This window comes from Eptatretus burgeri, chromosome 16 (genome assembly GCF_056783735.1).
Source record: "Eptatretus burgeri isolate ZD-2024b chromosome 16, Ebu_testis_v1, whole genome shotgun sequence".
Classification (NCBI taxonomy): Eukaryota; Metazoa; Chordata; class Myxini; order Myxiniformes; family Myxinidae; genus Eptatretus; species Eptatretus burgeri.
In genome coordinates, this window is record NC_140976.1 from 3753979 (window position 1) to 3777897 (window position 23919).

The 23919-nt window shown below is 46.5% G+C and overlaps 1 protein-coding gene across 5 annotated transcripts in view; it reads right to left on the reverse strand.

Annotated features, from left to right (window-relative positions):
- Positions 1-23919, reverse strand: part of LOC147010338 (transient receptor potential cation channel subfamily M member 2-like) — a 232812-nt gene that overhangs the window by 51504 nt on the left and 157389 nt on the right. For all 5 annotated transcript variants that reach the window (XM_085858999.1, XM_085858995.1, XM_085858998.1 and 2 more), the window contains 5 exons: positions 20724-20810; positions 20518-20604; positions 19063-19285; positions 18799-18917; positions 2098-2245 (listed from right to left, as the gene is read on the reverse strand). In XM_085858999.1, the coding sequence (XP_085715125.1) occupies positions 2098-2245; positions 18799-18917; positions 19063-19285; positions 20518-20604; positions 20724-20810 (664 nt within the window). The remainder of the gene's footprint in view (positions 1-2097; positions 2246-18798; positions 18918-19062; positions 19286-20517; positions 20605-20723; positions 20811-23919) is intronic.

A 23919-nucleotide genomic window follows, 5' to 3' on the forward strand; every position in this document is an offset into this window, starting at 1 on the left:
ATAGCAGCCGCACGCCCACCGGACGAGCAATTCATTCGCGACTTTCTGGAACAACGCCAGAAACCAGTCACGGGTGGGTTCTTAACCCCACCATGGCCTAGTCCATATTCAACCTGAGCGCGACAGGGTCAATCGCCGAATATCGATATACCTAAGTATTCGCGCAGGTAACCTACCGAGAGACCGTACCTCGGCGAAGGCCTGCTTGGACACGAACCGCTTAAGCGGTTCGTTCCGTTCTGGGATAACCGAGCGGGGTATTATCGCCAGACCTCGCCAGACCCGATTATTCTATCGGTATTCAAAAACCAACTACCATTCCGAAATGCAATACGGCGGTTCAATATGGGATAATGACACGACGAACGGGTTCACATTCAACTAAGCACATTTATTTACACACATGCACATATACAGCCATGCAGGTATGCAAAAACACGCATGCAGTCATGCAACCAAACAAGCAATGCGTGGGACGGGCACAAAACACGAGCAAGGACCAAGAGTTACCACCGTCTATTAGTTATTATCAATGTACACTTAACAGTTTCTACTAAGCGGGACACGGCGCCACAACATTCATTCAAAAGAAAAGCAAGAAAGACCCCTCATAGACAAGGGAGTCAGACTGGGCCCGTGGGCCTTTATAACGTGGGGCTTTGGTGACCGAAAGGGCCCCACGAGACCGTTGCAGGTTACCTGCACCCTCATGGTGCCTTGATGGGGCGTGTCGCGACGTCCCGTCCCCACGGCAGCTAGCGTAGCCGCGGTTGAGCTCGGGCATTCCGCGTGGCAGGCGAGCTCTCTCCGGCTCTCCCCACACGAACGCGCAAGTTCGCGTGACACAGCAGGGCTGCGCCTCCAGCCCACGTTTCCCTCGCGACGCCCGGACCTCCACCGACTGACTGTTCCAAGCTCCCGACTCTGACACGAGCCCAGACCTCCACACAGATCCTTGGCTTCTCCAGACTCTCTGAACCCCGACAGACACACTCCGAACCCCGACAGAGACTCCCACCGACCGACCAACAACCAATTCCCTTCGCTTCTCGACTCTGTTCTCTCCACGCAGCTCCCTCTCTTACGACACACACACGCTGCGTTCAGCGCTCGCTTTTATTCCCCCTCCTTTCTCGCCCCGCCCTCCTTCCAGCTCCTGCGGGAAACTTCCAGAAGGGGGGCGTTTTCCTCGTGGGTCGGGGTTTTTCGTAGCAACCATCCTGGTAGCGCTTCTCTATTCTCCCTCCACTCGCCCCTCCCCCGTCCCAAAGCACGGGAAAGTAAGAGGAAAAATCCGTGCATTATCGGAACGCCTTCTTCTTTCTCCATGGCAGAGACAGTTTTCAATGTGGAGAGGTTTGTTGCGTGGGTGTGGAGAAGGTGATTGGTGGTGTGGTTGTTGTAATGGTGGCGTGGTTGGCGTTGTGTGGTCTTCGTGAGGGTGGTGTAGTTGGGCGCTTGTGGAAAAGGTGGTTGGTGGTGTGGTTGGTCCAAAATAACGATAGCAAAGAATAACGGCTAACTCAAAGATCACAGCCTGGGTAACACGAATAATTCCCATTAAACAACGGTGCGGAAATCTAACTGAACACGGACTTATCGGCATAACTGAACTAAGGACCTATATGGTGTCCTGTGAGTTTCCACAGCCATAACAATATCCTCTTCATATTTGTTCAAAGTTAATTTAATTAATATCCATCCAAATTTCATCAAAGTGGTACAACTACATGTGATATTTTTGGAGGATGTTTAGATAATTTTTCCCATTTCCCCAATGACTGACTTCACTACTGCATTAACTGAACTCATAAGCAACACGTTTCACTTGTTAACTAAACCCGAAACTAATACGTTTCACACATCACCCAAATCATAACGAACACTTTCCACCTGTTAATTAAACCCATAACTGACACATTCCATCTATTAACTAAGTCCATAACCACAATGTTTTGTGTGAAACAAAAATTGGGATCACACAGTCTGAATACAAAATAAAAAGTGTGGAGAATGCATGAGCAGAATAACTTAGGATAAAAGAAGTTATCAACAGACAAAACCCTTTCACTTGTTCTTGTTAAAGATTGAGCTCACCATCTTTTTGACGATTATTATTTTTGGACCAAGGGTCTTGCTGATGGTGAAGATGTGCAACAAACGTACACAGAAAATGACGAAATTCAAACTGAAGATGATTCGTCCGACAGTGAAGGCTTTGGAGTTCCAATCTGTCGGAACCAACCTGGAGCAAGAAAGTAATAGATAATCTTTTTTGTTACAGTTGTGGAAACCGACCACAGCGGGTTACACTCAACATAAGGAAACCATGAGTTAGTTATCTTATTAATATATGTGCATCAACAGGGTCCTGACTTTTGTACAGAGGATGGGGGAACACGCGTTTTGTGGGTTTAGCTCAGTCTTCCCCTTCAAGTAATTCCACAACCTTCACCAAACTCTCATCTCACTTTCCAACAATTCAACCGACAATCCATCCATTAGTCCATCCATACTCCCATTTGAATCCCTCAACCTTTCGTTCCAGACTTTTTTTAATCACAGTCCAATCGACCATTACGTTCGTCTTCCACTTCCTTCATGCATGTCCATCATTTCAAACACACAATACAATGTTTCTCACGCATACACAATACAATGATAAAAAGAGAGCAATCATAGATTGCAGGCTCTCGCCAGGACTTGTTTTCTGTGGTGTATATTGTGTGGCAAATAAATGGAAGGACGTACTAAATGACAGGTTGTTCATTGCAAATGAAAGGTCTAAATGGTCTCGTTGTAAATGTGTAAAGGTCAAGGGTTTGAAAAGTTGTAAATATCAAATGGTCTGAAGGTACAAAGGTCTGAAAAGTTCAAAATGTGTCTAAAGGGACGAAATGATCTGAATGGTTTTTAAATGTCAAAGGGGTCTAAAGAGTGTAATTTAAGGTCAAAAGGGTTGAAATTGTCTGAAGTGGTCTTAAGGGTCTTAAAATGGCTAAAAGGGGTCAAAAGGTCAAAGGGGTCTTCAGGGTATTAAAAGGTCCAAAAGGTGTGATTTTTTTTTTTTTGTCTTTTGGGTCTCTTTGTTCCTTTGGATCCTAGGGTCTTTTGGATCCTTGGGATATTTTAGGTATTCAGGACATTTTGTGTCCTCTGGGTCTTTGGGCCCTCGGGGTCTATTGGATCCTTGGAGTTTTTAGGAACTTGAGGGTCTTCTCGGTCCTCGAGGACTTATGGGTCCTTTGAGTCTTTTGGGTGATCAGGGTCTTCAGGGTTTTATGGGTCCTCAGGGTCTTTTCGGTTCTTGGGGTAGCTTTAGTCCTTGGGGTTCTCTGGGTCTTATGGGACTTCTGGAGTCTTTTTTGTCACAGCTGTGGAACACAAGGAACACAAGGAACATAAAGAAATTCGATGCAGGTGGAGGCCTTTCAACCCATCATGGCAGCGCAACATCAGCACCACAACAATTTAAGAACACAAGATCAAATAAATAAAAAATGCAAAAAATTTTTCCAAAGTGTTTTTTGTGGGGGGTTTTTTTGTAGCTTTAAAAAAATTATTCGATGACGTTTAATTTTTTTTTATTTCATTTTTTTTTCCTTTCCATGGGAGGGGGCACAGGCATAGATGGTTTTGGATAATAAAAAACAATATCAATCACACAACACCCCTTGATGAGAACCCCACCAACAACACTGCACACATGTATACAATCACCCATCAATGCTCAAGCTCCCAAAAAAGTCCTGCCAACATCCCGATACCCCTCCATCTCCAATACTTCCAGATACCGATCTAATTCCATTTAAACATACCTATTCTTTCTACTGCTAGTACCCAACCAGGGAAGACCATTCGATGCATTAAATACTCTGAGCAAAAGACCCCTGCCTGACTGCCATCTTAACTATCCTCTTCTTTACTCTCAGGCTATGGCCTTGGTACTAACTGTCGACACTGCTGAATAATTCTTCTGCACTTATTTTAACTTGACCTTAAATTATCTTAAACATCTCTATCATATCACCTCGTAACTGTGCTGTATCACGTGATTGGGTTTTCGTATATCATGACTCGCCCGCTAGGGGTGGCAGGAATGTACATCAGGACGCTCAATAAAGCGGAGTTGCTGTTAACACTCTTGCTTCTCGTGTTCCACTGCACCTCGTACACCACAGTTGGCTAACGAGGATGGTTGAAAACGGACATGTGCCCGTTTTCGTCGGAGATGACTTCGAAGTGTTTTCAGAACAATTGGGATGCTATTTCCACGCGAATGATGTGGTCGACGAGAGCAAACAGAAGTCGATCTTGCTCGCCTCACTTTCGACGGAGCATTATCGACTACTGAGTGATTTGGTGGCGCCGGACAAGCCCCGTGATGATGGGCTGTCGTTTCGGGACATTGTGCAGAAGATGAAAGCACACATGGCGCCGGAGATGTCATTACAGCTCGCTCGATACCAGTTTGATCACCCCTCGAAAGGTGCAGAGGAGCGCGTCGCTGATTTTGTGGCGCGAGTGAAGCATTCTTCCGTAGCATGCAAGTTCACGGCGGAGGAGCGTCCAGCTCGGCTCAGAGATCGTTTTATTGCTGGTTTACAAGATGCGAAGATGGTTTCGGCGGTTCTACGGCTGAAGCCATTACATTCGACTCAGCGGTCAGCAGGGCTACAGCTGTCGAGCAGACTCGCGGGGATGTTGGGGCCATCACAGGCCACGCGGGGTCGCGAGCGCCCCGGGATGCACGCACGACCTTCAGTGCGGGTCGGACGTCGCCGCGCGGCCGCACATGCGGCAAGGTGACCCCGCGGACATGATTGGGATGCAGAGGTCGACACCTGCGCCGTGCGTGCCCGTATAAAGGCACCGTGTGTTTAAATTGTCACAAGGTGGGTCATCTGAAGCGTGTGTGCCGTGGGGCGTCGGCCACTGTTAAGGTCATGGACGGCGATGTGCGAGGCGACCTCGGCGACCCGGGGCGGAACCAGCGGCCGTTGTTGAGCTTGTTTTCAATTGGCCCGGCGGTGGCGTGCCCGATGACGGTGGAAATCGAAGTGAACAAAATGCCGATCACGTTTCAGGTTGATACGGGAGTGGCTGTGTCGATCATAGGGGAACAGACCGCGCGTAGACTCAACGACCTGAAGCTTATCAGGTCAAACCTCACGCTGTTCACGTACACCCGCGAGAAGATAACGCCAGCCGGGATGGCAGACGTGTCTGTGCGGCACCAAGGCCAGGTCGCCACGCTTCCGTTGTACGTCGTGCGGAAGAGGGGATCATCTCTCCTCGGCCGAGACTGGCTGACCCGCATCAGGCTAGACTGGGCCGCCGTTCACCTTGTGCAACCCGTGCCGAGCCGGTGGGAGGATCAGTTGGAGAAGATTATTCAAAGACATCAAGGTTTGTTTTGCGACGACCTTGGGAAACTCAAGGGCGTGAAGGCAAAGCTGTTCCTGAAGGAGGGGGTGGTTCCTCGTTTTTGTAAACCACAACCGGTGCCGTATGCCCTGCGGGACAAGGTCAAGGGTGAACTGGATAGGCTGGAGGCCTGTGGGGTGATCGAACGGGTGTCGTACTCAGATTGGGCCACCCCGGTTGTCACGGTGCTGAAACGGAATGGAGACGTCCGATTGTGCGGGGACGTCAAGTCCACGGTTTACCCGGGGTTCAGCGTGGAGCAATATCCACTGCCGTCAATCGATGAAATATATGCACAATTGGCGGGGAGTCGATACTTCATGAAGCTAGACCTGCGTGATGCAGATTTTCACCTGGCGATGGATCCCGGAAGTAGCGAGCTTTTGACAATCAACACATGTCAAGGGCTCTATCGATATACCCGACTCTGTTTTGGGATTGCTTCGGCCCCAGCCTTGTGGCAGAAAGCCATGGATCAGGTTTGAATTGGCCTGCCCACTCAGACCTACCTGGACGATGTGCTCATTGCGGGGAAAACGGTGGACGAGCACCTTGCGAACATTGCCCAAATGTTGACAAAGCTGGAAGCGTGCGGCCTGCGCTTGAACAGGGACAAGTGCGCATTCTTCAAGCAGCGCTTGGAATACCTCGGGCACATCATCACGCCGGAGGGGCTGTTGAAAGGTCTTCGGAAGGCGGAGGTGATTCAGCACATGCCACCGTCTCGCGACAAGACGCAGCTGCACTCGTTCATTGGTATGGCCCAGTATTACCAAAGGTTCGTGCGCGGGCTCAGCTCACAACTTGCACCGTTAACGTGGTTGCTCAGGAAGGACGAGCGCTGGGCCTGGGGGCCTGCACACCAGGTGTCGTTCGACCGCGTCAAGCGGCTGCTCACAGAGGATACGGTCCTCGTGCACTACGAGCCTGCGCGTCCACTCTTATTGGCATGGGACAGCTCTGCATATGGCATTGGGGCAGGGCTCTCCCACAGGATGGACGATGGTTCCGAGCGGCCTGTTTGTTTTGCATCCCGGACTCTGTCCGCAGCAGAGCGGGAATATGCCCAGATCGAGCGCGAGGCTCTCAGCCTCGTCTGAGGTGTGCGGAGGTTTCATCAATACCTGCTGGGGCGGCATTTCACTTTGCAGATGGATCACAAACCGCTTCAATTCATCCTGAGACCTGAACGCGGGGTACCGGTGGTAGCGGCCTCGCGAATACAGCGGTGGTGTCTGTTTCTTGCTGCTTACGATTATGATATTCAGTTCTGGAGCACCAAGAAGCATGCTAACTGCGATGGGCTCTCACGCTTGCCGTGTGCGGAGGGTCCAGCTGCGTCTGAGTCGGCCGACCAGGTCGATGTGTTCGCGCTGGGCCAGGTCCAAAGCGGGCTGATCACGGCCAGACAGGTCGCGGTGGAATCGGCTCATGATCCAGTGCTCGCCCGTGTCGTCCAGGCGATTTCTACGGGGAATTGGAGCGATCTACCTTCGACACCGGCATTTCAACCTTTCACGTCGCGCGCATCGGAGCTGTCGTTGGTCCAACGGTGCGTTATGTGGGGAATTAAGGCGGTGATTCCGCCGAAGTTCAGGCAGCGGTGTTTGGAAGAACTGCATGTCAGTCACCTTGGCGTCGTGAAGACCAAGAGTCTTGCTCGTAGCCTGTTGTGGTGGCCGGGGTTGGACAAAGACATTAAGCGGTTGATTAAGCGTTGCGCCACGTGTCAAAAAGATGCTGATAACCCGCGTCGAGCCTCGGGACTATGGCCGACCCCAGCAGGGCCTGGCAGACGGTCCATGTAGATTTTGCGGGGCCGGTTAATGGCAAAATGTTTTTGATTGTGATCGATGCATTCTCTAAATGGCCGGAGGTTGTAGTATTGCAGCATACATCAGCAAACATTACAGTAGAGAAACTGCAGACGATCTTTGCTAATAAAGGATTACCGGAGATCCTGGTCTCGGATAACGGTCCGCAGTTAATCACAGGTATATTTGATGAGTTTATGCGTCAAAATGGTATTCGACATCTAAGGTCCGCACCGTATCATCCTGAGACGAATGGGCAGGCTGAGTCGTTTGTTAAGATGTTGAAACGGGCTTTGCGCAGGGGGGGGGGGTGTTGCACCTGTGCAGACGGTGGTCAATGTCTCTTTGGTCCATTACAGGAACGCGATTCATCCTGTCACGGGTGATTCTCCTGCCATTCGTCTCTATGGACGGGCATTGCTGTCGAGACTGGATTTGCTATGACCTGGAGGGTCGGGGAGTGGGGCGGTGTCGTGTCAAACTCTGCTGCACGGTTTCGATGTGGGACAGCGGGTAATGGTGCACGATTATTTCCACGGTTCCAAATGGGTGCCGGCTGTGGTCTCTGTGGTACTGGGGCCAGCGAATTGCATGGTGCGGACTGATAGTGGGGAGGTGTGGAAGCGGCACGTGGACCAAATGCATGATCGCTGTTCAGCGTCACCCCCCCCCCCGGGCCGAACGATGTGGGACCCCCACCTGTAATGTCGCCGTGGCCAGACGTTGTATCGCCAGGGCCGAATGTGCCGATGCCCACGGGGTCTTCACCCGATTCAGTCCTGCCCGAGGATGTCAGGCAGGCTGGTCGGCCGGGGGCGGTTGTTATTGCGGATGGCGCAAGTCCATGAGGGTGTCACCTCGACCGAGCCGGGAGGCGTCTGAGCCTGGGCCGTCTGGCGTCGCTGCCCGTCCGAGGCGGGTCAGAGTGCGGCCGCGGTACTTTGAGGATTATGAGTGTTGATTGGTTTCGGTTGGTCATGTTATGATTGTCCTTTCATCATTTGACTTGTCATTTTACGAGGGGAGGAGTGTGCTGTATCACGTGATTGGGTTTTCGTATACCATGACTCGCCCGCTAGGGGTGGCAGGAATGTACATCAGGACGCGCAAGCAAGCGGAGTTGCTGTTAACACTCTTGCTTCTCGTGTTCCACTGCACCTCGTACACCACCTCCTTTCTCGTGTAAAAAGCCCTGTCTCCTTCAGCCACTCCTCATAGCTGATTCAAACTCTGCCTGGAATTAATCTTATAGCCCTGCGCTGCACCCTCTCAATGACAGCCAAGTCGTTCCTGAGGTATGGTGACCAAAACTGCATGCAATATTCTAGATGTGGCCCTCATTAAATTCCGAAATAATGTAAAAACCACCTCTTTTGATTTATAAATGATCCCCCTCCGAATGCAGCCTAAATCCCTATTTGCTCTACCTATAGTTGCCTGGCCCTGTGTTGCCTGCTTACCTCCCATATCTATTACCACCCCCAGATCCTTCTCCTGTGTGACACACTCCAAAATTACCCCTTACATCATGTAATCTCTATTTTCATTGTTCTTTCCCACCCCCAACACCTTGTACTTGCTCAGGTTAAATTCCAACTGCCAATCTTTTGCCCAATCTATGCAAGTATCAAAACTTTCCTGAATCTGATCACCACCCCCTCTGCAAACCACCTTACCTGCAAGCTTTGTGTCATCTGAAAATTTGAAAAGCCAACTCTTCAACCCACGACCCGTTGATGATCAAATCAACGGTCGTTGACACCCACGATCAAATCGTTGATGTAATTCGTGAATATTAATGGTCCGAGTGCTGATCCCTGAGGTACCCCACTACTTGCATCCCCCCAGCAAGACGTGCTCCCACTTACAGCATCTCTTTGCTTCCTGTCACTCAGCCAGTTTGCAATCCAATTAGCTACTTACCAGCCATTCCAAAAGCCTTCACCTTAGCTAACAACCTACTATGTGGTACCTCATCAAATTCCTTCTTAAAATCTAAATATACTTTGTCCACTGCCAATCACTCATCCACCCAATCAGAAACTGCTACAAAGATCTCTTAAAGATTTGTTAGACAAGAATGACCTTTGGTAAACCCACGCTGACTGCCTATAATTCGTTTGTATTTATATAAATGGTTCTTCATTTGGTCCCGAATTAATGTCTCCAACACCTTCCCCACAACTGAAGTCAAACTAACAGGTGTATAGTTTCCCAATTCTTCTCGGGATCCTTTCTTCAATAATGGTGTTACATTTGCTACTCTCCAATCCTCCGGTAGCTGTCCTGACTCCAGTGAACTGTTGAAGATATCCGTTAACGTCTTGCTTAACTGCTCAGCCACTTCCCTCAATACTCTCGGGTGCATATTATCTGCCCGGATCCTGATCAACTCTTCGACTTCCGAGCTGTTCCTTTACCTCCTCCACTCCAAGCTGGATGTTCTGTAAAAGACCTTTCAAACCTCCTTGATAGAAACTCTCAGCTATTGGCAATTCTCCTGACTGTTCTTGAGTCAAGGTTGAAGCAAAACACATATTGAATAAGCCTGCCATCTCACTTTCCTCACGAACCATTCTCCCAGTGCTATTCCTCAATGGGCCCACACTGGTCTGAACCTTTCTTTTTCCCCTGATATACTGATGGAATCAGGTCAGGTCAGGTATGAGAGCATGTGCCAGAACAGCGCGTCGCTGCGTCCACTTTCTGCCGGTACTCCTGGGGCCTCTGTCTGGCCATTCCCCAGGCAGATGCCTGGCCCATCTCAATCTTCTTGAATCAATCTGTTGCAACCACGAGGCACGTGGTCGGCCCATTGGCCTCCTCCACTTATGAGGCTCCCTCGCAGAGAGAATCTGGTGAGCAGGATCAGCATCAGGAAAATGAGCCATGTGTCCATACAGCCACAGCTGATGCTCACGGATGATGCAGGTAACAATTCTCATTTGAGTCTCTCTCAGCAAACACTCGTTGGACACAAAGTCTGACAAGCGAAAGCCAAGGATTCTCCGAATAGACCAAGAACCAAAGGAATGAAGTCTCCATCTTAGGTCCCTGGTCAGATTCAAAGTTTCACATTCAGAGAGAAAGACTGGAAGCACCAAGGACCTGAGACTTGCACTTTCATCCTCCTACACAGGAATCGTCAGTGCCACACCCTGAATCCCAACCCAAACTGCAAAGTTCGCAAACTCCTGTCATTGAAAGCCTGGATCTTCGTTTTGACCAAGGAAACTCGTAATCCCAGCGGCTTGACTCCTCATTCAGCACCTCGTGTGCCCCCAAAAGGATATCAAGAGTGTCCACAAAGATGACTGCATAATCTACAAAATCAAGGTCAGCGCCACACCCCATGATCCAGTGAATCCCTGACTCCCCAGGCCTGGCCCAGACATCTATTGACCACTGGCTCACAGCCAGCAGAGACGTGAAGATCACTGACAAGGGAAGTGAATCTCTCTGTGACCTCAACATCCTCGCCACAAACAGGTACAGACAGAATGGCAGCATACAAGAAGTCATTAAAAGCCTGGATTTTAGTTTTGACCCAGGAAACCCGTAATCCCAGCGGCTCCGACTCCTCATTTGGCATCTGGAGGACCCCCAAAAGCATATCCAGAGTCTCCACAAAGATGACTGCATCATCTGCAAAATCAAGGTCAGAGATCTTTACATTCCTAAACAATGCACCGCAACTTGATCCCTCCGACATCATCCCTATAATCCAGTCCATACAAGTGCTGAAAAGTGCGGAGGGCAGTACACACCCCTGACGAACTCCAATAATAACTGGAAATAAGTCAGAGATGGTATCACCACATCTCACAACACTCTCAGTGCCAGAGTATAGTTCAGACATCAGGATTACCAGTTTTGGTGGCACCCCACGAAGACCAAGAATCTTCCAAAGGGCATACCGATTCACTGAAGCAAATGCTTTAAAGAGATCAACAAAGGCTGCAAGCAGCCCATGCCACAACTCTCATCTGCGATTAGTGAGGACCCGAAGAGCAAGGATACGGTCAATCATTGAACTCTTTGGTGTAAAGCCTGACTGCTATGGACAATGGTGCTCAAGCAGATCGTGGCGAACCCTATCGAGAATTATCCGAGCAAAGACCTTGCCAGGCACTGAGAGCATCGTCACCCCTCAATAGTTTTTGCAGTCTTGGCGATCACCCTTCCCTTTTCAGAGAGGGACAACAAGGCCCCTCTTACAGTCAGTTGGGATGATGCCTGTGTTCCAGTAAGAGCACAGAACTGTATGCAATGGCACCAGTACAGCACTTAAACTATCCTTGATCAGTTCAGCATGGATGCCACAGATTCCTGGAACTTAACCCCATTTGAAATGGTTCACCGCAGTCTGTGTTTCCACAAATTAAGATGGACAGCAGTTTAGTGGTGGGTCAGCAAAAGGGATGGTAACACCCCTGGCATCTAACTCGACAGCCGGTGGATCAGCCTGGTACAGCTGCTTAAAGTAACTGGCCCAGCGGGCCTTCACTTCGGACTACTCTGTCAAGAGCCCACCACCCTCTGCTCTAACTGCAGTATGCTGAGGGACAGGCTTAGAGGAAAGCAATGTGCGAATTCCCCAGTAAGCAGGACGAAAATCACTTGACCACATGTGATGTTCTCCTCTCTCACTGATTCCTTGCACATAGGCCTCCAACTTCCACCCTTCGTGCACATTCAGTTTTATACCTCAGCTCCCTGAACAGCTCAGCTCTGCCATTCAGCCTGGCCCTATGACTCTGTTCCATGATATCCAGTGTCCCTTGAGAGAGAAAATTATTCTTTACCCTACGGTGAGTTCCAAGACATCCACCGGCAACATCAAGGACGGTGGTCTTGAAGGCACTCCACAACTCCTCAGGATCTCCCAAAGCACCCAGAACCCCCAAATCTCCACTCAGCCTTTTCGCAAACTCCACAGCTACCCTCTCATCCTTGAGCTTGTCAACATCCAGCCTAGGCTGGGATGGTACCATTCTCCTGGATTTCGGCTGCAATTTCAGTCACCACAACAAGCCTGTGGTCAGTATTGAGGAACTGAGCACTCTGTTAGACCCTGCAGTTCCGGATTAACCTCCAGCGATCATCAATGAGCACATGGTCAATCTCCTTTGCTGCACCACCAGCGTTAGAATACCAAGCCCAATGATGAGCCTGTGAGTGCTGAAACTATGAACCCGCCACCCTCCGTCCATGACTTCTTGCAAGGTCAAGGAAATTAGTGCAATTCTGGTTCACAGTTTCAGACCCATGGGGACCAACAGATGTCTCATAACCATCCCAATTAGTTCCAGTCGATGCATTAAAATCCCCCAAGAATAGAAGAGTATGTCGCCTCTGAGAGTGATCAACCAGACTCGAGCGTGGCATTAAATGCGTCCTTCACGGTGAGATAACTTGCCTCTTTTGAAATTTATACAGAGACAAGGGAAATTACACCCAAGGAATGACGAATCCTTCATCTCATAATACGCTCATTGACAGGTGTTACCTCAATTATCATTGGAGTCAGCTTATTGGACACAACTACAGCAACTCCTTTGGCAGGGTAACCATCAGAGTGACCATACCAATAGTAGGTGCAACTGTGAACCAATAGTAGGTCTGGAATTGAGAATCAGACCACCTGCCATGATCTCACCATGATCCAGTCTCTGAACCTCAGGGAGTGCTGCAATACCGATGTTCAAACGCTTGAGCTCAGATGACAACAGAGACAGGTGATCATCCTCTCGTTGGGATAGGACATTTCAGGCACCCACCCGAAGGGACCACCTCGGGTTAACCAAAGGAGAACGCCGTCTGGTGGACGACACCTCAGCACCACCCTGACACACTCTACCGCAATCTGACCCAGGAAGATTACCCCGTCGTTTTACTCCTATCATCAGAGTGGGGGTTTGGAAGGCTTTGCCCCAATCCTGTCATCTGGTGAGCTGCCCTGCAGAGGTCAGCTGCACAGGAGGTACTCCGATGGAGTGCGTTTTCAATTTCCTTTGTGTTTTTGTGTTTTGCAGAAGGAAGGGTTTTATGGTGCCCAAGCTGTTAGAGTAAGTGCAAATCCTGCTACCAACCTCTTTAGAAAACAGTAACCCAACTACAGGAGGATGTCCGCAGATACAACTGGGCACGAGTTATGGATGGCCATTGGCTCACAAGGAACTCCTCCACCATTTGACGGGTCTTGGTTTAAATCCTGCTGGGTATCCATATCATATACCCTCCTCACCAGGAAACCTGGTGGGGGAGACGGCTTAGTCACCGACAACCTGACCATGAAACAGGTTAGTTCAGGTTTGCATGGTACCTGTAGCCTGACCTCAAATTTATTCTGGTCTCAAATTTAGTCTGGCCTGACCTGACAATACCTGACCTGACAACATCCCATATGCCCCCTGGAACTACGTTCCAGGTGAGCTAATGAAAAGCTGAAATATCTTGCATCAATAAGTATTCAACCCTTTGCTATGAGATGCCAAGTTGTGCTCAGGTGCTTCCAATTTCCTTTGTTCATCCTTCAGATGTCTCCACAACTTGTTTGGAGTCCACCTGTAGCCAATTCAATTGATTGGACATGATTTAGAAAGAAACACACCTTTTTGTGTGAGGTCCCACAGATGACAGTGCATGTCAGAGCAGAAACTCTCCCATGAAGTCCACGGAACTGTCGGTAGAAATCTAATCTGAGATAGAATTGTGAGGAGGCACAGTTCTGGGGAAGGGTACAAAACAATTTCTGGAGTGTTGAATGTTCCCAAGAGCACAGTGAGCTCCATCATTAGGAAATGGAAAGAATATGGAACTACCCTGACTCTACATGGAGCTGGCCGTCCAACGACCAAACTGAGAAAGTGGGCAGGAATGACCTTGGTCAGGGAAGTGACCAATAAACCAATGATCACTCTGGAGTTCCTTGGCTGAAATGGGAGAACCTGCCAGAAGGACAAGAGTCTCTGCAGTACTTCACAAATCGAGGCTTTATGGGAGAGTGGCCTGATGAAAGCCACTCCTGAGAAAAAGGCACATGACAGCACAGCTGGAGTTTGCAAGAAGTCATGAGAAAGACTCTGAGAGCATGAGGAAAAAGATTATGTGATCTGATGAGATGAAAATTGAACTATTTGGCCTGAATGCAAAGCGCTACGCCTGGTGGAAACCAAGCATAGCTAATAACCATTTAACACCATCCCTTCCGTGAAGCATGGTGGTGGCAGCATCATGCCATGGGGATGCTTTTCAGTGGCAGAGACTGGGAGACTTGTGAGGATAGAGGAAACAATAAATGGAGCGAAATAGACAATTATTTGAGGAGAACATCCTTCAGAGTGCAAAAGACCTTTGACTGCGGTGAAGGTTTAAGTTGTAACAGGAAAAAGACCCCAAGCATACAGCCAAAACAACACTGGAATGGCTTCAGAACAAGAATGTGAAAGTGCTTGAGTGGCCCAACCAAAGCCCAGACTTGAATCCCATTGAGAATCAATGGAAAGCCTTGAAGATTGATGTTCACCGATGCTCTCCATCCAACTTGACAGAGCTTGAGGAAATCCACAATGAAGGAGGAGGAGATTGGGACCATACTCTGTACAGAGCGTTGGTGGTGCTTAAGCAGTCTCCTTGGCTATTGGGCACAATCCTAGACAGGTTGCCACTCCAACACAGTATGCCAGCATGCTGGCACTCATTTTGCCAACCTCGGAAGGATGACACGTCGAGTTAATCCCACCTGGTATTAATTAAACAGCTGAGCGGGATTTGAACTCAGCACCCCAGGACCCAGAGCCCACCACCCGAACCATTAAGCCAACAACAGGTATCCAATGAAGAATGGGAGGAAATCCCCAAATCCAGATTTGCAAAGCTAATGCAGACATACCCAAGAAGACTTGAAGCTGTAATCTCTGCCAAAGGCCCTTCTCCAAAGTATTGACTCAGGCGGTTGAATAATTATTGACGCAAGACATTTCAGCTTTTCATTTGAAATTAATTTGTAACGCTTTCTAAAAACATGTTTTCACTTTGTCATTCTGAGGTATTTTGTGGAGAACAGTGACAAAAAATTTCAATTTCATATATTTTAAATTGAGGCCGTAACACAACAAAATGTGACAAAAGTTAAAAAAAATTCACAACAAATTCAGGCTCAGTTCGGTCGGACGGCCAGCTCTCGGAAGAGTTTGGGTCATTGCATATTCTTTCCATTTACCAATGACGGAGCTCACTGTGCTCTTGGGAAATTTTAACACTCAAGAAATTGTTTTATACCCTTCCTCAGATCTATGCCTCCTCAAAATTCAATCTCAGATTTCTACGGACAGTTCCTTGGACTTCATGGTAGAGCTTCTGCTCTGACTTGCCCCGTCATTTGTGGGACCTCATATAGAACGGTGTGTTTCTTTCTAAATCATGTTCAATCGATTGAATTGGCCTCAGGTGGACTCCAATCAAGTTGTAAAAACGTCTCAAGGATGATCAAAGGAAATTGGATGCACCTGACCTCAAGTTGGAGGATCATAGCAAAGGGGTTGAATACTTATTGATGAAAGACATTTCAGGTTTTTGATTCTCATGAATGTGTAAAAAATTTCTAAAAACATGTTTTCACTTTGTCATTATGGGGTATTTTGTAAGCCTGGTGTTGGCGCAGTGGTTAGGGCAGCGGCTTGGGATCCAAAAGGTCCCGAGTTCAAGCCCCGTTGGGCCACTGAATTAATACACCAGGGGGTTGACTCAGCCTGTCATCCTTCCGAGGTCAGCGAAATGAGTACCAGTGTACTGGGCCGGTGTATACCCCGGTTAAAATAGGTGTACCATATCCCTGTGTTGTGAGAGGTGACCAGGGTTGCGTCAGGAAGGGCATCCGGCGTAAAACATGTGCCAAATCACTATGCGGATCATACGGATGATCTGCTGTGGCGACCCGTAACGGGAGCAGCCGAAAGAAGAAGATTATGGGGTATTTTGTGTAGATCGGTGACAAAAATTTAAAGATGATCCATTTTAAATTCAGGCTGTAACACAACAAAATGTGGCAAAAGTCGAGGGGTGTGAATACTTCCTGAAGGCAATGTATGTGTCCCTGATGTTGTTCTGCGGTTGCGCTGGCAATGAGAATATCATCTATATGTACAGAGCCAAAGTGTAATCTCCAGAACTCCTGATTGATAAAACGATGAAAGGTTTCTGTGGCATTGCATATGCCGAGTGGCATCCGAAAGCAATTCAAACAGACTGAAAGGTGTGGTGACTGCCATCTTCAGGATGTTACCTGGATCCTCAGGAATCTGATGGTACGTACGGATGAGGTCGACCTTGGAGAAGATTGTGGTGCCATGGAGTGTTGTGGTAAAATCCTGAATGGGTGGAATGGGGTAACGGTCTGGAATAGTTGTGTTGTTTCAGGACCAGTAATCCCCAGGTGTCTTTTGGGGTTCCAGGTGAAGTGGTGAAGTCTAACTGCTGGACGATCCCCCATTGTAGCAGAGATTAAAACTACTGGAGAACGATACATTATTTATCTGGTGCGAGGTGGCGAGCACGCTCAAAACCAGGGAGTTCTGTGGTCTCGATGTGATGCATGATCTGGTGTTCAATGGGCTGTATTGTCGCAGATGTGTGCATAATGGACGGGAAGTCAGAAAGTACTTTCTGAAAAGGGCACGTGGATGTGGATGGAAGACATTTCGTATTCAGTTATGAAACGGTGGAGGCTTTACCGAGAACACTAATCTGTGTCGAGGCATCCAATAAATGGCGATGTACAATGTTGACGAGGAAATTAGAATGACCCAAAAAAATCCACACACAGGATAGAGTATGTAGTGTTAGGAATAGTAAACACCAATGGAAATGAGCAACGTAAACCCAAATCAGGCTGGAGGGAACATTCTCCAAAAGTAGAAAAAGCATTGTTATAAGCGGCATGCAATGAATATACCTGTCGATTTTTTCCGTTTATCAGCAGATGGTGGCACTATGATGACCTCTGCCCCTGTATCCACAAGAAAACGAATTCCACGAGTATGATCCATGAGGAAGAAAAGGTGACTTATGTATGGCCCCAAGTGAAGTCGTCATCAGTAGTTGTGGGAATCATTGTTTTCCTGCGGCTGGTATGAGCACGGTGCCCCACACTGACGAGCATTAGCATTGAAGGTCACGTGGTACTCATACCTATTTGGAATGCTACGGAAAATGAAGGTGAATGGTTGCGTGAGGTAAGGCGTTTATATCTGTTCCTGCAAGGGGTACATGAAGACGAGCATAACTGGGATTGCACAGCATGGAGCTCCAAGACGAGATTCTTCAGGTACACAATTTCAGATTGTAGCTGTGTGACATGCTGTGGTGGAAGTGTCACACTTCACTATCCATGGCGGTGAAACAGTGTCAATGAGATGATCAGCCAGATCCGCAGCAGCAGGTAGTGTCTGCTCTTTATTAGCTGCAAGGATTATGCGGATGTGTGGTGGTAAACATTGCAAGAACAACTCACGAATAAGTAACTGGTCGAAGGTGCCATGGCGGTCACCGAGATGCTGTTGGATATGACGCAGTATTTGCGTGGGTCTTCGATCTACAAAATCCTTGGCTATAACAAGTTGTTGAAAGCACCCATACTCAGAGGGGGTCGTGTGCAACATGAGCATGGCCTTCAAAATCGTGTACGGGTTGCTTGTTGGAGGTTGAAGTAAAATATCTCTCACCTCCATCGCATATTCTGGTGACAAGGATCCAACGAAGTATTTGAACTGGGTTAATTCAGTAGTAATGCTCCGGGTGTCGAATTGCATTTCAACTTGTGCAAACCACAGCTGCAGGTCATACGGCTTTACCGAAACCGTTGCCACGGATGAAGCAGTTTGAGCAGTCAAGAAAGGCTGCTTGGTTGTTCCCAGTGAACGCTTCGTCGTTTGTAACTCTCTTTCTGTCCATTTTTATCGTCGGGGTCACCAATTTACTGTCGAAGGAAAAGATGTTCGAAGCACTCAAATTTGATTTGAACGTATATTTCAAACGTGACCGACGAACCGGCTCATCAAACTTCCGATTGCATCCAGTAGCGGAAAACCCCCGATCAACCCGAGCTCAAGCATATTTACATTTTGTAACGTGAAAAGAAAAATCATGTTGCTGCACAGCCAATTTGAACATGCATTACACTCTCCGGTCACGCGGAGGTGCCATGACCATGGTGTCATCTAAGTGGCTAAAGCATCTAATAATGAAGGCATCCATTTATGAAGTTTGCACTGGAGACCTAATGAGGGGGGGGGGAGGTATTAAGAGAATGAACATTGAGAAAAGGAAGAGAAAATAGGATTGCAGGAGAGAGGATGGAAGCATGGGATGATGGAGAGAAGGGACCTGAGATTGAGGTTTGATCGAAGTGAAAGGAGGGCAGGGATGTGTATGGGGCACAGGGAGGAGAGGGGCAGGGTTGGGGGTTTAAACTTTGCCATTTTGTGCATGAAATAAACAGATGGTCCCAAAGAATAAGGAGAGAGTGCAGTCACCAACTCACAAAATGACAACATACCTGCAGGCCATACCAACAACAATAAGAACTGAAATCAAAAGGTCAAGTTTGTTCCATAAACTTGCAATATAATTCTTCAAGCCATTTTGCATCCCAAACTTGTGGATGTCAATCAAAATCTGTCCAGAAGAAATAGGAAGTGACGCTTTGTTATAACTGCTCGAAGATAAAACTGAGTTTACATTCTCACAGCAACATTGTTACATCATTTGCACACATTTCCTGAGGAACCACGATTCCTTATTTTAGTGAACCCAAACATACCTGCCTAAACTCCTCAGTGATGAAAGCGATAAGCCAGGTGTACAACAAGATCTCCAACAAACCAGGACCGGTGGGCCATGGGTGCATATTGGTAAGAATGACGGAGGCGTAAATACACAGGAAGATCAGTTCTGATGCGAGGTTTGTAAAGAATATTGTGATCGGAGCTCTCCAGAAATGAATCCAGCGTTGGATAAAACCATCTCCTGGAGCAGTTTTCGTTCTGACAACAGAAACAACAAAGCAACTTGGACCATTGCTACCAGAGGGTGGGAAATCCCCACTTTGTGAAGCAACCTATGAAACCTGCAGAACAGAAAAAAACTGGAACAGTACTCCGTATAGCGCATACCTACCTCCACCAGGCTGAACAGCTTACATTTTGTATCACACTGACAAGCCAGATCTGGATCCAGACTTTAACCAAAATCGAATTGGCTTGTTCTTGATTAACCAAAATCGAATCTACCCAACTCATTCACCAAGTTTAGTCTGAATCCATCCACAACGTTTTGAAATACCATGCTATAAATCGTTTTTGGCCCCATATAGATTTTTTAAAAAATTGTCATATCCACATTCGTACTGTCACTAAAATCGAATGAGTTTGTCCTTGTCACACACCCAAACTGTTCACCAGGTTTCGTCCGAATCTGTCCATAACTTTGTGAGATATCCAGCCCACAGATAGAAAGACAAACAATCAGGAAAGATGTGCAGAGTACAATAGTTGCAAAGTCCCTAAAACAAATTTGACTTTAAAAATAATTGGGCATTGAATTCAGTGGCCAAATGTCCAAATCCTGAAAAGTCAATGGGATGAAAATTGAGCATTTTAGAAATTTCACCAAAGTTTTTGACCTTTGTCAATGTTGACCTTTTGGTCTATGTTGACCTCAAAGATAATTGGTGGTTGAATTCAGTGACCTGATATGCAAATCCTCTTGAAATTTCAAGTCAATCAGATGAAAACTGAGGAGTTTAAAAATTACGCCTTCGTTGACCTTTAAAAAAATTTGATCTTTAGACCTCAAATTAATTGGGGGATCAATTCAGTGACCTGATATGCAAATCCTGTTAAATTTTAAAGTCAATTGGATGAAAATTGAGGATTTTAGAAACTGCACCTAAGTTGTTGACCTTTGGCCTAAGTTGACTTTTTGACCTTTTGACATCAAAATCACTCGGCTTCGGCTTCTCGATCAATCGGCTTCTTGTTTTATGACCAACTCTACCATTTGGTGGTTTCGTGAAGATCGATTTCAAATTGTGACCTGCGAGTAATTGACATACAGACAAACAAACAGACAGCCAGACAAACAGACAGAATCACAGACCAGACCTTCCAATATACTTGCAAATCTTTGATTTTGTAATATAAGTAACAAACAGGGGTGAAAACATAACTATCTACCTTCAGTGATGGAGGGAATAAAGACTTTCATTCAAACCAACCTCAAAGGAAATTCTGACATTGGGACGTCTTCACGGTTTTCTGACGTTTGTAAATTGACCATTTCCTCTTCCGTCGACTCTCGTTGCCTGTGAAGAGCCAACAAACAAATCTGCAAATCTTTGACTTTGTAAGTAACAAACAGGGGTGAAAACATAACAATCCACCTTCAGTGATGGAGGTAATAAAGATTTTCATTCAAACCAACCTCAAAGGCAATTCTGACATTGGGATGTCTTCAAGGTTTTCTGACGTTTCTTCATTGACCATTTCCTCTTCCTTCGACTCTCGTTGCCTGTGAAAAGTCAACAAACAAATCCCTTCTTTGTTCATCCCCCATGCTGCTTGTATCAGTCAGTGCAAGTTGACTGCAGAGCTTGCAAGGAACTAGGCCTCACATTGAAATTTTGTTCATAGAAGGCTCAAATAAAGGTACACTGAGGTCTTGCAATGTACTTCTCAAATCATAGGTAGGTTGAGGACATCAAGTGATAACAGTGTACATTGTACATGTGATTGTGATGAAGTAGAGACAGGGATTAGGAATCTATATACAATGGAGAAAGTGTTTGTGAGTATTATGTATGTATGCCTGTTCTTCACCCATTTGTTGGACAGCTGACTTGACATCACCCACAATTGTAACCTGAAATACTAAACCTAAAGTACCCAGAAGACCTAAAAGAACTGCCTTCTCCCTGTGAGGACCCAAAAGACTGTGGAAACTGAATTGTTAATTGAATTTGTAATGAGGTAAAATGACAATTACCTTCAGTTCATGCTTTGAGAAAGAATTTAATAAATATATGCTGGGAAAGCCAGTCGGAGGCAGAGTACACACATTCCTCTGTTGTCGTAAAAACCTTGTAAAACCTTTCCGCTTTCCAGATGGCCAACAAGAAATCAAATACTCTTTCACCGGGGCAGTAAGCAACCTCCGATAACAGACCATTTCTCACCCTGTGTCTGTGATTTTAAACCTTCCAAAGCTCCATCTGTTGTTTCTCCAAGAGGCCTCTCATTGTTCAATTAATTTCTTTGATGTATCAATCATGCCCTGGAGGGATCATATATATTCGTAATATGTTATGTATGGTTAAGTTTTTGCTTGAGACATTGCTCCAGGCTTGGCTTCCTCGCGTGAGTATGTCTGATATTTACGACTGAATAAACAGCTTAAATTGAACTAAAGGTTTTTCTGTCTTGAAGTGGCCAAAACTGCCACCACAGAATTGGCGACGAGGGTGGGATCGACAGCCTCCATCCGAGGAGAGGAAGGGGCCTCTGTTCAGTGGTCAGCGAACACCGGCGGAGCCAAAGGTGAGAGACTTCTGCTGGAGGGTGACCTGTTCCCACCGGGCAGTCTACCCACTTCTATGCGGATGCTGCGCAGTCCTGAACCAAAATTTAAAAGCTAAGGATTATACATCGCTGTTTATTGAGTGAAATAAAAGACTTTTGGGGTTATCATCGGGTAAAAAGTCTGGCATAAACCCATTAAGGGATTAGGGATTTATTATTCCTTTAGTCGGGTAACGTTATCTTTTGATGAAAGCGCCTCGTTACAAGCTGGAGGGCCAGAGGCGTTGGCAGTTCAACAACTCTCTGCCAAGTTGGGAAATGGTGTAGAGGCACTGCATATGGGATCAAGTCACGCGGATGGCGGAAAGGCGCACGAATAGCCACAAGGGCAAGTAATGACGATACTTTGTTGCCAAGTCTGGGATGACTTTGGGGTTCCTTGCAGTTCGAATATTTAGATGGAACTAAACCTTCAAGTTGATGAACTGGATTCAAACCTCTTATCCATTGAGGTAAGATTTTATTTCCATATTTTCAGTTCCTTTTCAACATCGACTCATTTAATAATTAAATAACTTATTTAATACATTATTATTTTCTCTCACAGGAAATTGTATCTGAAATGCAATATGAAAATACCGATTTTGCCACAACTTGGGGCGAAATTGTTGGCTTGGTTGAAGACCTTATGAGCGACCAAGACCCACAGAACAAGCTCGATCTTGATGACCCAACCAAAGAGTTATACCTTGGAGACCAGCAAAATCCTGAAAAAGAGTTTTACAGCGATAGTACTCATTGCGAGTTATCAAGACAATACCCACTGAACAAGTTATACCTTGATGAGCCAGAATACAAGTTTTACCTTGGAGACTCACAAATTTTGAAAAAAATCAGTAAATGAGTTCTGCCTTGATGGTTTAAATAACTACCTTGGAGACTCAGGAAAAGGGTTCTGCCAAGATGGTTCTAAATATGGGGCCTACCTTGGAGACTCACAAATTTTGAAAAAATTAGTAAATGAGTTATCCTTGGTGGTTTTAAATATGAAACCTACCTCGGAGACCTCACAAATTTTGAAAAAATCAGTAAATGAGTTCTGCCTTGATGGTTTAAATAACTACCTTGGAGACTCAGGAAAAGGGTTCTGCCAAGATGGTTCTAAATATGGGGCCTACCTTGGAGACTCACAAATTTTGAAAAAATTAGTAAATGAGTTATCCTTGGTGGTTTTAAATATGGGACCTACCTTGGAGACTCACAAATTTTGAAAAAAATCAGGAAATGAGTTATCCTTTGGAGACTTTGTAAGTTGGTATTATTTTGGAGACTTGAAATGTGGGTTCTGGCTTGATAACTCACAATGTGATACATATCTTGGAAACTCAACAGGAATGTGGTTATACCTTGAAGACTTGGAAAGTTGGGTTTATTTTGGAGACTTGAAACTTATTTATTATTATTTTATTTATTTATATTTTGGAGACTTTTGGAGTTGCTATCACTCTTTGGGATCTAAACCTATCGATGTAGTTCTTTGTCGGATGGTGCTTGATGGGAGCAAGATCAAGAAAGTTCTGGGAAGAAAGTGCAGGCTTACTCCCCCTTTCTACGTCATCAAACCTGAAAGCCTTAAAAGACAGAATTGGAAGAAGAGAAAAAAAAAAACATAAAAAATATATATAGGTGGAAATCTCATTTTGAAAAAGACAATGTGTTGGGCGAGGATTGAGTTGGGGTTGAGATTTTGAATGTGAGGGTTGGGGTTGAGATTTTGAATGTGAGGGTTGGGACACACACACATACATACACACACACACACACACACAAACACACACACATCAACAAACAAAGTTAAACCTTGACTATTCAGTTGAGGATTCTGTTTGGAGTTCACAGATCTAAGAACGTCCCCCTTGACACATTATATACTGTTATACACCTCGGACTTGGCCCTCGAGTGTCCACAACGGTGTATAGTAGGAGGGAGTGAAGCGCCAACCCATTGCTCCCATTGCACACACATTATATACTGTTATACACCTCGGACTTGGCCTTCAAGTGTCCACAACCGTGTATAGTAGGAGGGAGTGAAGCTCCAA